This window comes from Ambystoma mexicanum, chromosome 4p, assembly GCF_040938575.1.
Source record: "Ambystoma mexicanum isolate Mex_15411 chromosome 4p, UKY_AmexF1_1, whole genome shotgun sequence".
NCBI lineage: Eukaryota > Metazoa > Chordata > Amphibia > Caudata > Ambystomatidae > Ambystoma > Ambystoma mexicanum.
Window position 1 is genome coordinate 609,055,588 of NC_090927.1, and position 16,433 is coordinate 609,072,020.

At 47.8% G+C, this 16,433-nt stretch overlaps 1 protein-coding gene across 3 annotated transcripts in view; it reads right to left on the reverse strand.

The window, feature by feature from the left end:
• Positions 1-16,433, reverse strand: part of RAB23 (RAB23, member RAS oncogene family) — a 318,320-nt gene that overhangs the window by 40,942 nt on the left and 260,945 nt on the right. For 2 of the 3 annotated variants that reach the window (XM_069606183.1, XM_069606184.1), the window contains exon 6: positions 13,435-13,527. The exons of the other annotated variant lie outside the window; for it this stretch is intronic. In XM_069606183.1, the coding sequence (XP_069462284.1) occupies positions 13,435-13,527 (93 nt within the window). The remainder of the gene's footprint in view (positions 1-13,434; positions 13,528-16,433) is intronic. 3 annotated transcript variants of the gene reach the window in all.

The window sequence follows — 16,433 nt, forward strand, 5'->3', positions numbered from 1 at the left end:
GAAATCTTCATCCTTGAGGGGCGTAGACGAATCCGACACGGGTCCCCGTTGATCGGATGAAGAATCGGTGGAGCTTGAGGCTCTTTTTGACCGAAAAAACGAAGTTTTTGAGAAAAAACGTGAAAAATAGCACTAACGCTCGAGAGCAATAGCACGAGGATCCCAACACTTGAACGTGCGGTAAAAATCTGAAGATGGCCGCCAGAGGCGGGGCTTAGGTAGAGGGCAGTCATTGGCTGTGGTCAGTATGACGCAGAGATCAGTGATTGGTTACTCCTACGAAAGACAGATCAGAAACGAAACTGATACTGTTTTTTTCTTTACCAAGGATTCCCAGCCTGACGACGGGGAATATTCATGAGCATGTGAATCCATGCCAGACCCCATGCTGGAGAAAGATCACACCTGTCCATGTGGCCTAACACCGCATTGGTTACTTTTAGATTACTAGAAGTAATTCAAGGGCAGTAGACCCTAATGGTCATAACATTCAGTGTTATTCAATAACAAGAATAAACATTTATACCACAGTGTTACAGGTATATACACCTTGAAACAAATGTAACATTATGCTTTAAGAATGGAAACAGGTGGCGTGGCCTGGAGCTCCGGCAATGAGGATGCTCTCTTAGAGGCCTGCGGGACGGGCCCGATACTTAAATGATTCGGGGAAGTTCCACCGCGTACTATGAAGCCAAAATCCTGCCTGGGGAGTCGGAAGTCCGGCGCCTCATAAAGAATAAAAAAAAAAATCAAGGTTGGCAGCCGCCGGGAAGCCGCACAACAAGTGCCTGAACCCTGCAGCCCCTCTGCCGCTTCCCTCCAAAATGGCGGACGGAGCTGGCAGAGCCCATAATGCTGCGCCGCAAGAGGATTCCCAAGGTTCGGAAGGAGCCGCAACCCCAGTGGGGAACCCCGCCGGCCCCAGGTCACAATAGCGACCTCAAGCCCACCAGCTTTGAGCACCCAGCATAGCACACAACACGCCAACCACCCGGCAACGACTGCAGTAAACCTGGAGCCGCTTGAACAGGGACAGAGATATGGAGTATGGCTCCCTGGTAGCCCCGCTGTGAAATAGCCGCGAACAACTCACTCAGAGCGGTCGGGGAATGGGACTGCGGTCACCCCACCATCCTGCTGCCGGTTGACACCAGCCGCAATGGCGGCGCAGCCCATGCGGTCAGCCCAGGAGTCCCTGGCCTGACCCCGCAGCACCAGAAAGCAGCTGATCGAGCGGACCACCCGCCACAACCCTCCTGCGGTCCATCCGCCCACCAATGGCTCACTGCCCGGAGGCGCCGCACAGAAGAATCCCAGCCCTGCATCGAACACCGGATAACAAAAATAAACGTGCAGCACAGCCCGGTGGTGAACAAAGGCACAAACAACATACTCAGGGCGTCAGAGAACGAGACCTCGCTACCTCACCATCAAGCCACGGTGAGGCTCAGATCCCAACTGTGGAGCACCCCAAACCATTGGCCCTGAAAACCCTAGCCCGACTCTGGGCACCTGGGCACCCTGAACACTCCAGCAACAAGAGCACGCACCACTGGCTCACGGCCCAGTGGCGCGTTCGATCCAGATTCACGGGCAAGCCCAGTAGACAGCACCCAGCCGGGGACGGGAGGCCACAGACGAGGGGCTGAGGAAAGTAAGTGTGCAACGCGGCCGGGGCGGGTGGGGAAGGACGGCTGAACTCCCCGCCACAAACTGCACCCCCACCCAGACGCCAGCTCCAGGGACCCTGGGATGGAGGATCGCAACACCCCCACCTGCATCTAGAACCCATAGCGCAGGAGGAAACGCGGCACAGCATGCGCGGTGCAGTGCCTTTGCGAGGGAACCAAGCATCTGCACACAACCCACTGGGGAAACGACCCATTGCGGACTGGACCCTAGCCGCCTGGCTCCTGTAATGAGCCTGGCGGAGCGGCAGCCACCACTTCCAACACAGGCCAGGCTAGGCCAAAATAAGCAGACTCACAGCCCGCCACAACTCCCCTGGCACAAGGTGGGGACTTCATAAGGGATCCTCAGTGTAACCAACGCTCGCCCAAAAACGAACTGGGCACCCACACCCTGCCCTGAGGCCGCACTGAATAGGGGTACACCTGTGACTGTTTTGCCTTCCTCAACCTCCTCCACTTCCCTCCTGGGGTGCCCCGGCCCACTCTACTATCCCCCTTCCTCTAACCCTGCATTAGGAAGCCAGAAACAACTCCACAAGCATACGCCTCACTGGGAGATCCAAAAAGCCCACCTCTCTGCTCCACTCCGCTCTGGGAAGCTCTAAACCACCGAAATTCCTACCCCTGCAGGGTTTGATCAAGGAAGTGGGAGCCTTTCCCAAACAACCCGTATGCTCTGACCTCAACTGACAATCTCCCCCATTTCACTTTCCCGAGTGACTTTTGGGCCACTGGTCCTACATTCTGGCTGGTGCAATGGCAAAGCAACTAAAAGCGAGTAAAAACTCAACCGACAAGGGAAAGAAGCACGACCCCCCAAAACTAACCCTTCATAAATCCCAAGAGGATAGAGAAGCCCTCACCACCAAAGAAGACATACAAGCTTTCATGGCTGATATCAAGTCTGAATTCAGATCCTGCATGACGGAACTTAATACTAAGCTGGAACATACCGATGAAAGGGTGACTGAGGTGGAACAGAGGCTGGGGCACATGGAAGACCGCTCCCAGGATCATACCACTACACTGGGGGAAGTCCAACACTCGATCAGAACCTTACAAGACGGGTGCGAAATCCTTGAATTCAAACAATCAAACAAGATGATCTTGAAAACAGGGCTCAACGCAATAACCTCAGAATTCGAGGAATCCCTACCTCTGTTCTGGACAAAAATCTGGCGGAATACGTGGGGGACTTTTTCCAATCCCTGCTACCACTACTGGACAAATCCCAACTCCTTCTGGATCGCACCCATAGACTGCGCCCACGTCGGGGTGTTAAATCAGACCCTCCCCCCCCGACGTCATTACGAGGGTGCATTTCTACACCACAAAGGAAGCCATATCAGCAATCAGTCGCTCCAAAGATGAGCTCTCCTTCCAGGGTTCGCCTCTCCAGATCTACCAGGATCTCTCACTGCTTACACTTCAAAAGAGGAAATCCCTCCGGCCTTTGACGCTTTTCCTGCAGGAGCATCAGATCCGATACACATGGCTATTCCCGACCGCCCAATCATTTTCATGTAACGGCACCCTATGCAGAATCAGCCACCTCGAGGATGCTAATAAAATCATGCACCCACCTTCGCCCAAAGAGTCCATATCGCCAAGCCCAAAGGACACCCCTGACGCGGAAGCTGCCTCCCTCCCAAAATCCAGGCGATCCTCCTGGTCGAAGGTACCACGAAACAATAGAAGAAGGTAGGCTGGTACAGAACCATAACCCACAGACTTCAATCTCGCATGCTTGATGACCCCCCAGCTTTGTCCTCAAGGAACTTCACTGATCTTGACCCACTGTCAGAATAGCTACAATCAACGCAGCGGGCCCCACTCACGGCTCATGCCCATTTCCAAGGTACATTCCACCTATGAGTCCTTGGAATCCCACATCATTCTCACCTCCTCGTTTGGCCCGGTTGGCCAGGGGAACGGCCATACTTACAATGTCGCCGCCCCACCAATTAAAGTTATGCCCCCCCCTGTTGGGGGCCTGTTTTAAAACCCCAAGAGCAGGGTGATGCACTTTTAGCTTCTCCTCAAGACGGCGGCTAACTCACACCCCTCCAACCCCTACCCCTCAGACGCAGCAGCGGGGAAGGACTTAGCCCAGGAGCATCAAACCCTAAAATTTCTCACCCTTAACGTTAATGGACTGAACTCCCCCGCCAAACGTAAGCCGATCTTACAAAAGCTGCAGGATGAAGACGCAGCGGTGGCCCTGCTTCAGGAAACTCATCTACTGCCGGCAGACTACAGGCATCTCCGCTCCCGATGCTACCCACTTCAGCTTTTCGCCTCATGCGGTTTTAAGAAAGCAGGAACGGCAATCCTCTTCAGGAGGAGTCTCAACCCCCAGATCCTGGAATCGAAAACATGCCCGGAAGGCCGATTTGTGGCAGTCAAATGCCTACTGCTGGGAGACCTTTACACCTTTATCTTTGTATATGCTCCCAACTCCGGGCAAGCAACTTTCTATGACTCATTGGGTGCCTCCCTCGCTCCTTTCACAGAAGGACAAGTCATAATCGGGGGAGATTTTAACGGAGTACCGGACCCTACTAAAGACAAATCTCATCCTCCCACCCCCGGAGACTTCACTCAGGCACTCCATCTTCTGCGCCTGTTCAGATCTCTAGATGTGGTGGACTCGTGGCGAGTGCTCCATGCCTCCGAAATAGACTACTCCTATTCCTACGTTCACCGAAACTTTTCAAGGATAGACCTCCTCCTGACATCCCCCCAGATGCTTGCCTATGCCAACGAGGTGTCTATCGGGCCGCGGATCCTGTCCGATCACGCCCCGGTGATACTTGAGATTCGGGCACAGGAACCTAAGCCCAACTCCCCACGCAGATGGACTCTCTATGACCCCATCCTTAACGAAATGCCACTAAGGGACAAGGTTGCAACAGCAATTAAAAACTTCCTTAAGGAAAATCCAGCCGAAGACCCCTCCCCTGAAAACACCTGGGATGCCCTGAAGGCAGTGATCAGGGGGGGATTTGATTGCACAAGGAGTAGCATTCCACCGAAATAGACGACAGACGCGCCTGGTCCTTGAAGAGGAACTTAAAACAGCGTAAGAGACGCATAAGAAAAAAGGCTGGTCCCCCAAGACACAGCGAGCCATCCGCATTGCCAGGAAGAAACGAGAAGCCCACTATGCTGAACACACAGCACAGCTTCTGGCTAAAACCAAACAATTTTACTATGTGAAGAACAACAAGGCGAACAAGATACTTGTGGCCAAGCTAGCTAAAGCAAAGCGCAACACCACCATAATTGGGCTGCGGGACCCACAGGGAGTGATTCAATACGCGGAATCGAAAAAGCAACAGCTAGCAGCGGACCACCTAGTTCAGGTCATGATGGCACTACCGCGAGACCAGACCAAACAAGAAGAATACCTACAAGGAGCGGCCCTCCCCCGGCTACACGACTCGACTAAGGAGAATCTAGAAGCACCGATCACAGGTGAGGAGGTTGAGGAAGCGATTAAATCCCTTAAATCCCAGGCCCGGACGGATTGTCCCCTAGGTTATATAAATTCTTCAAACCCCAGCTGGCCCCCACACCCCTGGTGACGCTTTTCAACTCCTTCAGCGAACCGGGCACAGTGACCCCCTCAATGGAGGAATCGACCACCGTTCTCCTACCCAAGCCAGGGAAGGACCCGAGAGACCCAGCTTCCTACAGGCCAATAGCCCTCCTGAACATTGACGCTAACCTGTACTCCAAAATCCTCGCTAACCGTCTAGCATGCATATTACCCGAGGTAATCCACCCCGACCAAGCAGGCTTTATTTTAAACAGATCAGCGGCAGATAACAGCCGCAGAACCCTGGACCTGGTGGACCTCGCCTCTAGGGGCTCTAAGGGGCTGGTGTTGATGGCCCTGGACGCTACCAAGGCGTTCGATAGGGTGGATTGGTCCTTCGTGAGCCTTACCCTAGAGGCCTTCGGGTTTGGGCCGGCGTTCCGGGCGATGGACCTGGCCAACTATAAATCACCAAAAACCTTCCTAAGGATCAATGGCTCGCTCTCTGCCCCAATTCCCCTGACCAGCGGCACCAGGCAAGGCTGTCCGTTGTTACTGCTGCTATTCGCACTCATTATGGAACCCTTCGCCCAGAAAATCAGACTGAATGTCCAGATTAAGGGCCCCCAGGTCGGCCTATCCCAACATAAAATTGCCCTATATGCAGATGACGTGCTGCTTACAATCTGAGCCCCGCTCCTCACTAAAATATGCCTTGGCCGAAGTAACTAGCTACGGAGAGGTCACTGGCTTCTCTATCAACCTTACTAAATCGGTAGCCTTGGGGTTGGGGCCTCTCCTCGGAGCAGCGGGAGGCACTGGTTCGGATGTGCCCAATTACATGGAAGGCAAGGGCGATTCCCTACTTCGGGGTCTACATACCCGCGAATCCGAAAGACATATTCCAACTTTCCCCGGCTCTTCAAAGAACTAGAAGGTGACCTGAAACGCTGGGCGACCCAAGAAATCTCCCTGATGGGACGCATAACGGCCTGTAAAATGAACTTACTCCCAAGATTTCTTTATGCCTGCTCTTCGCTCCCTGTGGCAATTCAAGCCCCGCCCTTCGCGACTTACAGAGGAAAATGCTCCAATTCATCGGGAGAGGAAAGAAAGGCAGAATCCCCTCGAAAACAATGTTGGGCAACGCGAGGCTGGGCGGACTGGGGGTTCCCAACCTCCGATCCTATAAGGTTGCGGCACAACTAGCACATATCCGCGCCTGGCAAATATCTACCAACCGCCCCAGATGGGTAGAATTGGAACAATCATGCCTACACATACCAAGCACACTCTAGACTCCTGGGACTGGGCGCTGAAACACAAGGGAATCCCGAGGGGTCTAAGGCCGCTATCTCCAATCTTTCATAGCCCGACCTTCTCACCTGGAGCGGACCCCCGGAACTTCCGGAATTGGATTGCGGGAGGCCTTGAGACCCTAGATCAGCTGTACGTGGGAGACCGTCCTTGCACGTTTGAACAATGTAAAGAAAAGTTCAAACTCCAAGAAAGAGACAGATTCACATACATTCAGCTTCGACACTGGTGCTCCCACCCGCAGACTCTCCAAGCAGCCACGCGCCCTCTCACTCCCCTTGAGCTAACCCTCAAGGATCTTCCAATCTAGGGCAGGATCTCCACTCTATACAAACGATTCCTAGGGGACTTCCTCACTTCAAAAACTTGATGTATGGCCCAGTGGGAAGCGGATCTGGGACACCCGGTTGAGGACCAGACCTAGGTGGACATCTGGACCCGAGCGCACACATCCTCCACCTGCGTCACCAACAGAGAGTGCGCATACAAAATTTTACTGCGCTGGTACTACTCCCCTCTCAGGCTTCATCATATGAACCACTCAAGATCCCACCTGCTGGAAAGGGTGCGGCAGACCAGGCTCCTTTTTTCACATGTGGTGGACATGTCCAAAAATACAACAATTCTGGAAGTCATGCTTAACCACCATTGAACAGATCAGTCAAACAGCCCTCCCCTTGGAGCCTGGACCCATCCTCCTAGGGGTCCCGATACCTGGAACCTACCCGCACCCCGGAAGCCGAGCCAAACTACTAACACAATGCCTCCTGGCCGGGAACATTGTGATAGCCCGCTCCTGGAAAGCCCCGGAGGGCCCCTTCATGTCTCAGTGGTGGGGGAAAATATGGGATATCCTGATCGCGGAAAAGGTAACCGCGGCAAGGACCGGAGTCCTCCACTGCTTTCAGAACACGCAGGCCCCAATATTGGAACATGATCTGAAATTCCCAGCATTGACTTACAAGCCTACCAACGCCCGGTGGGCCTTGGGGGACCGGGACACTACCTGAAAAGGGAATACGATCTATGTAGACGAAGAACACAAACTAACAAGAGATGTCTCTAATCAAGGGCTGAAGAGGGAAGGTGGTTGGGGGATTGGAGGGGACTTTCCCTGCATTTGAACTTGCCTTGCAAAGCCTGCTTATTCTGTATTGTTGACTCCCTGCCTTGGTTTAAAATAAACATTTAAAAAAAAGAATGGAAACAGTTACATTTAGATTACTTTTGAAAACACAGTTTAAAGGTAACTAAATCATATACTTTTTAGAGGGGCAACAAGCAACTCATGGATAAATAAGAACCCACACTACACATTCAGGATAACCTCAAGTTATACAAGCTGAGCAAAACCTTTATGGAACTAAACTATTACAGTTCTACCAATGTTACTTTCCAGCTCAGTGAAGCACAGTTTAAAGTAAGCAATAACTCCATGCACTATTTCCGGAATGCACTAAAGCAGTTGAGGGGCAGAAGGGGGATGCTAGTGGTCTAGTGGCCAACTTCAGGCAGGTCAGGATAGGCACAGGATGCAGAAAAGGCAGAGTTCCTGAGGATATCTCTTCCAACAGGTACAGACTTCAGGGTTAGCAAACGGGTCCAGGGACTTCATAGAAGACACCCTAGATGCGTTAACGTTAGGCCTGGGCGAACGGTGTGGGCGAACTCCCAAACACACGAATCACCCCCAAAGCTAAACAGAATTCACACAAGACTTAATCTATGTATTACCCAAGCCAACACAGTACCTCAGCTGAGATGTCATCCTCAGATGCTTTCAGGATACAGAAGCACAAGACCCAGTCCCTGGATTCTTGGTCGGTGTGACAGAAGAAAGGACACGGACAGGGAATTTGCAGCAGCGGTCAGCAGGAAAGGCTTCCAACGGCTCTGTAGTTTTGTCGCCCTTTTACTGGTGCCTAAAGAAGGTTCACCGGTGATCCGGTTCTCCTCTCTAATCTGGTCTAGCATTCTGGTGAAGGGACTTCAAAGACTCGAATCTTGCTTCTGGAGGACCACGAGGGAACGTGCAAAGTTTCAGCGAGAATTGTACCTCCGGCACATTGCACTGCACACAGGCTCGAGGTCCCTTGGTATTGTGGGATGTACTGACCCACTCCGATATGCTGTGCGGCATCACCCTGCCAGTGGTGGGGAAAGAAACTGCAACAATGGCGGCAAAACCCTTGTGCGCGCCAAAAACCTACAAAAACGTGTGCTTCAGTACACAAAAAGAGGGATGCACAACCTGCCACCCATGGTACTTGTGCAGTGGAATGGAGCACACCCTGCAGAAATGTGCCAGTGGGTTCCATAACCAGCAAACAGAGCAGAGAGAAAAGCAGCACTTTGCAAATGAAACCCCAAAATGTGCCTACAAATGACATTTGCTTTGTTGCCAAAAACCCCAAAATGCCGATAAAACAACCCTTTTAAACATTCACAATCTTGCCTGGTGCTAAAATCTATGTATCAAATGAAACATTGTGAAACATACAAAGTCTGAAAACTGACAGCCTCTATGCCAAAATCTGGGTGCAGTACCCGGGGTTGCCTGAATGACAGCTGTCAGAGGAGGACTGAGAAAGCTTTAAAATGACCTAAAACTAAAACGTCTACTGAATTAGCAAACAAACAGGATTGTTGTCAAAAAGGAATACAGATTTTAGTTGTGTTTTTGATTCCACAGATTTTAAGGCCAAGAAAGAAATGTATTTGTATGTGATGCAACAGATGTGGGTTTTGCTAAATTTAAAAGTTAATTGGCTTGGCTGAAGCTGCAAAGAACTGGAAAAGCAGGTTTTTCTCCCAGAAGGAGGGCCTTCCCCTCAGCAGAAACTCACAGGGAGGTGTTAATTGCAGGTTGGGAAAGAATCTTGTCTACAGAGAGCAAAGGAACAATGACAAAGCTGCAGCCCAGGAAATTGGAAGTGAGAAAGGGGTCGTAAATGGCCTCTGGAAGGAAGGAGCCAGGAGAGGGATTCCTTGGACTGCAGGGAGACAAAAAGAGGCGGAGCCAAGCGACCATCTGTTGCTAAACATGAGGAACACGTTTTAAAAAGACTCCAACTTGTTATTCAAAGTGGTGAAAAATATAAAAATGATAGTTGTTAATTTAATTTCTGGCTGCACGTGTGAAGAGGCGGCAGAACTGTGTGACATGTTCTGGACAGGAACGGCAAGATATGTGGTTTCATGCAAAATGTATTACTTTTAGAATTGTGAAAATTTACACGCATATCCCTATGTTAAACACGCACACTTGTGGAAATTTGCAGAAAAATTGGAAAGTGTGTTCATAGCGAAAAGGGCAAAATTCTGTAGAAAGGGGAGACAAGATCCCACTACTGCAGGGTTTTGAGGAATAGCTGCTATGTAAAATATGGCATCTTTGGTCACCTTTATACAAATCACACACAATGTAGAAATGTACATTTAATATAAAATCAGATTTTAAGGCCAGTGGATAAAGGGAGGTCTCTGAGGATTGTAAAGCAAATCATAAAACCTGACATCACCCAGCCTTGATCCAATCACTCAAATTGCAAGGCTGAGATGAAGTTTGGTCCTATCCCAGCTCACAGGGGCAAGCTTAGCTAAGCCGGCCCAGACACCCCCTTTGTGATGTCATTCTTTAGCATAAATAGAGACAGCTGACAACACATAGGGACTGACAGATCCAGCCACTTTCCTGATTCCGGCGAAGCACTCTGATCCAGCTTCCTACATCCAGCTTTAATATTCTTCCAGATCCAGATCCAGATGCCAAATCTCCTGCCAGCAATAGAGACTATTGATTTCCAGCAAGGCCCCAATCCTCAAATTTATTCTCTCCACTCAGTAAAGCGCTGTGTGGTGCGAGAAGGCCTTTTGAACCAGTATCTAGAAATAATTCTCTGGCTTGCCACCACTAGGCGTGCCTGAGGAACTCACCATCCAGCTGCTCCAAATACCCACAGACTAGGAGAGCAGATCCTGTGCCAATCCGGTGACCAGCCTTGAGGATTCAGTCCTGTGCTTGATGTGCTGTCTTGCCTAGACCAGACCCAATCCTGACCAGAGCTGACGGTCCCATTTAAAAACTTATCTTGCGAGTATAAATAGGAAGGACTGTGTCCCATAGCATATGTACTTTGCATAGTCCTATCCCCATTTCAAACCAATCCAATCTTTCAGTCAGAACCAGTATTGTTACGAGTATGTTTGCATTGTTGTATCCCTATCCAACCCATCCTACCTTTCCTTCAGAACCAGTATTGTTAGAATTATCTTTGCGCTGACCCTTTTCTCATCTGAAGAAGTCGAGTTTCCTTATCAGGTGGGTCACCCTGATCCAGTGACCGTAATATTCCTGTGTGGCATACGCTTCTTCATAGTCATCCTCTAGTGTAAGCAAACCCATTTGTCATTTTCAAAAGTGCACTCCTGTTTTCCATTCTCGCGCCCATTTTACAAAAACAACCTTTACTAAAACCACTATAACTCCCTCAGTTATTGTGATAGAAACGAAATTATCAACATTATCGGGAATATCGCGCAATGAAAAGTTTGCCGCAATTTTAAAAATCAGAAAGATTTACACGTGTAAAATAGCTTGTAATTGCTTCCGACTTGGACCTTAAGATTTCAATTGTTTTCTGCTGACGAAATCATTGCTTGTGCGCAACTATTCAAAGCGGCTCCCATAGGAATTTATAACAATTTCAGTATTTCTGACCATATTTGGTGTTTTTGCCCAGTCCATTCTAAAGACAATCTTGAAAGCCAGTCTGACAGCTGAAAGTCAATTCCGTTTTTCTCTTGTGTTTGCTGGGGGAAAGCGGGACTGATATTCTGTTTGATTTGTGCTATTCCTGAATACCTGCCATCTCTTCCTATCTCCTTACATTGCCTATCGGGGGGTTGAGGAGTGTTGCAGGGGGGACTGCTAACCACAGTGCTATCTGATCAGAACCAAAACAAAAGTATTATTTTCTGTGCTGCATTTGTTTTGCTCATTACTTACTTCTCGTGTATTCAAGATATTATTCAATGTTCTGTCACCCCATTGGTGATTGTTGTTTATCTATTAAAACATATTGTGATTACATTTTAAATACATAAATAAATATTTACCTTTGCAAACTAGCCCGATTCCTGGTTCAGTGTGACTGGGGGGGTTCCAGGAGAAGGGTGTGATACGAGTGGTATATCGTTCAGAATATTGAACTTTTAGACAAAAATAAATAAGGATTTCAGCTGTGCACTACATGCTGGGCTTTGACTTGGGTGTGTGCCGGATTGAAATCACTTACAGTATGGGCGGTTTGCAGCCCAGCAAGGTCGCAGCACATCAAGGAATGGCTCGTTTTGCAGGTTTTATCAGGACTGGTGACAGCAGGCTCCAGTTACACAGCAGGCTCTCCAGTCACTGGAAACAGTTACAGACAGTGTTTCTTCATCCTCCTCTTTGGATTCAGCTCCAGTGGGAGACTACTGCTTCAGCCTCTGGGATCAGAACTTTATACTGGAACCTGGCCAATCAACAGACAAGCAACATTCAAACCTGGAGGGGTAGCTGTCCTTTGACAAGATGTAATATGGCTGTGAAGGAACTTGGAGTTCCTTTTGAGTGGGACTGTAAAACCTGTTTTTTATCTACCCATCTCCAGGCCCTTTATCTGCTGAAGAAGACAATTGAGCCCCATCTAATCCCGCAGGTCTCCATAATTGGCAGAATTTCAATTAGAATGTTAGCACTACCAGAGCTGCTGTACTATTTGGTGAAAAACCTTACTGGAATTATAAAGTCCCAGGAGTCAGATGAGCGGTTTGGTTTAGAGAGGTATGAGTTGAAAGTGTCTAACGAGGCTATGTGAGATGGCAGAGCCCATGACAACTTGACTTGGAACAGTTTTAATTGGGTGCCTAAAAACAACACATGTGCATGTGTTTGAAGCAGAGTTCTCTGCTCCACATTTGCCATTGAACAGGGCAATTACATTTCTGGTTAAGCTGACACATGCTGTCATGGGATATCCTGGCATCAATACTCAAGAGATAGACACTGCAGTATCCATGGTGTGTGCTTGTAATAAAAAGCATGACAAATTACACATCCAACTGTGTTGGTCTCGGCTATATTTTCAAGAGAAGATGGAAGAGAGGTAATATGAGGCTAGATTTATGCAACGGTTGGCAATAATGGATCTGTTTAGACATGGACATACACTAAAAAACAGAGTATAAAATCTCCAGCCTGATCAATGTGCTAAAGGTGGTTTGTTCGCACTCTTGCAATGAGCTGGCAAATTTGTCTTTAGCAATAGACAGGTCACAAGCACTTCAATGAGTGCCTCTTACCTTAATCCAGACAATCCCAGCACATGATTATTAAATTACTATGCCATTTAACAGCACCAAATGTGCAACAGGAAGACAACCCTACACAAAAGTGTCACGACATGTAACCACAGCAATCCAAATAAATATCTATTACTTTGAATAGAAGTGTGCGTCTAGTGAAGGTCTTTTTTGTTGGGTGTTCAAATGGTCTAGTTGCAGAGTTGTTAAGCAGGGTTCCAGAAAGCCATATTCTTAATCTTGGCTCCTCATTAGACAATCGGCCAAAACCTTCATCAATCTGTGCCTAAACTCCCATCCAGAGCAACCTGGAGTGTGCTTAGAAACTACCTGTGTGCTGGCATGAAGCATGAAGTACATAACTGGAATTACATTTTTGTGTTTGTCACCAACCTTAACAGAATTAACTTTTCTACAGCTTTTTTGTAGTTTGGTTTAAATAAAATAAAACAGAACTGGGCGAAAAGAAAATAAGCTTCTGAAGGTGGAGGTCTTTCTTTGCATTTTCCTAATCCTCTAAACTAAGGAACAACCTACCAATTTTGTTGCTACTTGTATGAACTGCTTCAGTTTCTTCTGTGTTTTGTTGCTTCAGACGCTGAAGATATTTATCAGCCAAATATTTGAAGACTGAAACAAATTGAAAGCATGAGATTAACGGATATAACTCCAATCAGTGATACAACAAAGTTGTAACACATTGACCAGTATATTTGCTTCTAAAAAATCTGCAAAATTACTTCCACACAGCTACTGGTCTGTCAGACCTTTCTTCAAATGCATCATACAATGAATCTCAGAGGCTAATCTCTTGCCCATTCCAATGTTCCGCGATAAGGACTAGCATTGTGTATATTCGAATATCCAGAGGAATGCTCCAGTTGTAGCATGCAGAACACTTACATTTGAAAATACCAATCAATGCCATACAGAAGAAACACTGCAAGAATGGTGCTATTAACGGTGAGCATGCCTTAAGGTCTGTATTTCAGTTGCAGGGGGATGAGCACAATCTCTGATTTTGGAGGCATTAGTAGAGGACACTTGTTGGTCAAAAAAAAATGGCTAACTACACCACACCAGTGTCAGATTTCAAAAGTGCCAACGATTAATGGTGTAGTTGTGCAAACACTTCACCATTGTTTCTTTAGGGTGATACTTGTTGAGGACAAGCAAAAGAAAATAATACTCCTTAGAATATAAAAAATAGTCAACAGCTTTGAAAAATAAGATTTAACTGAATTCCCATCTTAAGCTTTGTTCACTGCTTTTTTAGGAAATAAACAAAACTTCAATGGTAAGAAGGAGTGGGATGCTGCAGACTCGCCAACTCCACTAAGTAACACTAGTACATCAGGGGTGCCCAAAACAGCACTATTAAGGTTTCCCCGATACCCTGCAATTCGGAAAATAACAAATTTCCCACCAATGTGGGAGACGTGAAGCAGACGTAAAGCGAAGCCAAAGGGAGAACAACTGAGATGATTGGCCTCTTGCATCCCAAGTAAACAAGCAATGAACCCCCAAGTCACCTGCTAAACCCTGGACTCAGAAGCCTTTTCAGTTGTAACTTAATACACAAATTACATCAATTGTGGTGGCAGGAAAAAGTTACATATGATACGACCCATTATTGCATACTCCTCTGTGTAATGTGACAGGGTCGAATACAAGGCAGTATGGGGACCTCTTTCAAACTGGGTGTGGAGACCTATCAGGATGTTTGCCAGAGCCATTCCTGCCACAGAGGCAGGGTCATGGAGTTGGGAGAGCTGAGTCTCTGTCCCAGATACATGTGCGAGGTTACAGTTGAGTAATACAATCATACCATACTAACCTCACCCTATGCTGGCCAGTGTTTTCTCTCTTCTGTTTCAGAACTAAGCATCCCATCCCAGAAGTCTTTGCAGCAGAGGAGTGAGTTTACATCCCACCGGTTAGAAACACAGTGATGAACGAGCCAGCTAAACACTGCCCGCTGCAGACTGGAAACCAGGATGCTTTTGTTACGTGGCAAACTTTGAAATGGACAATTATTGTGCCGGGGCACCACCACAAGATGCCGGCTCCGCCATGCTTGTGGAACAAATATACTTCATCAGGGACTTAACTATATGCTGTCAGCACTTACTTCATTATGATCACAGTGACCCAAAACAAACATTATAAACCAAGTTTAATTTTGTAAATTGATTGTTTAACTATGAATTAAATATGGTGTGTTAAATATCATGTTTATAAGTGATTTAAACAGGGGGTTTCACCAGGGAGCCTTACTGCTACTACTGCAATTTGATTTAATTGGCAGATGAAGTTCTTATTAACCAATTAGGTTAATAACTGCATGTTTTAAGAGATGTATACAGATAATGTATTATATTTGTAGGTACACCCCGATGACATGTTTTGGAATGAAGGTTATGAAAGGACATTAAATTAAAAACGGGTTAAGGCTTAAAGGGTGCTTTAGGTTTCCCATCTCTGTAGCCCGGCTCCAGGGCGAGTGCAAGGCAGATATTGGCACATGGAACCAGCAAAGCCAATGGAAGGGAGGGGAGGAGGATATAAAAGGACAGGAAGTGACAAAAGTGTGGGTTGTTCCGGTGAGGTAAAAGGAGGAGGCAGCGGACTGAGAGATCAGGTTGAAGGACGGTGAAGCAGAGTGTGTCAGAGACTTGCAGAAAGCATGTGCAAGGTTTTCTGGTACTTGTGTGCGAGAGTGCATATAAGGTGAAAGACTAAGCGGGAGTGTAAGGGAGTGAGGAGAGTGAAATTAGGGTGATTGCAGGAGAGAGAGAGAGTGTGTAATGTAGAAGGTAGAGCAGTGAAGAGGGGAGTGGAGGGTAGTGAGAGTGGAGGGTAATGAGTAGTGGTAGTAAAGAGTAGTGGAGTGGTGGGAGTGGAAATTAGTTTTGAAGAGGTGAGGGTAAATGGGAGTAGGCAAAAGGCAGATGGAGATAGAGGGGGACAGAACAGAGTGGGAGGAAGAGAAGGGGAAAAAAGTAGAAGAAAGGGAAAGGAAAAACAGAACAGGTTAAGGAGTACAAGAGCGAGAGAGGATCAAGTGAGACATGGGCGGTTGAAAGACACCAGTTGCTATATCATTTTTATTGTGGGACACCAGTCAGGTTACACATAGAGAGCGGGAAAGATTAGTCAGTTGCCTGTAGGCTCGAGCCCCTAGGCAGCCAGATTCTAGTTAGTAGGGGTCACTGATCTCTAGTGACCATGTTGCATACCTGTCAAGCACAGGCTAGAGTGGAAGGAGTCCCTGGGATGAAGAGAGGGGCAGCCCTAAATTTATAATAAATACCCTTGAACCATCTACGTAAAACTGAATGCCACTGGCATAAGACCCTCCTGCCTGCTGATATTGCTTCTCTCGGCATTGCACGAAAATATCATAAATAAACTGAATGGTTTATATAATCGGATTTCGGCTGTACCAAAATTACGTACAGTCAAAAATGCAGAACATTTTAACCATTCGGTTTTCATTATAGTGAACAGCAGGGGTGTCCCACGCACCCTTGTTG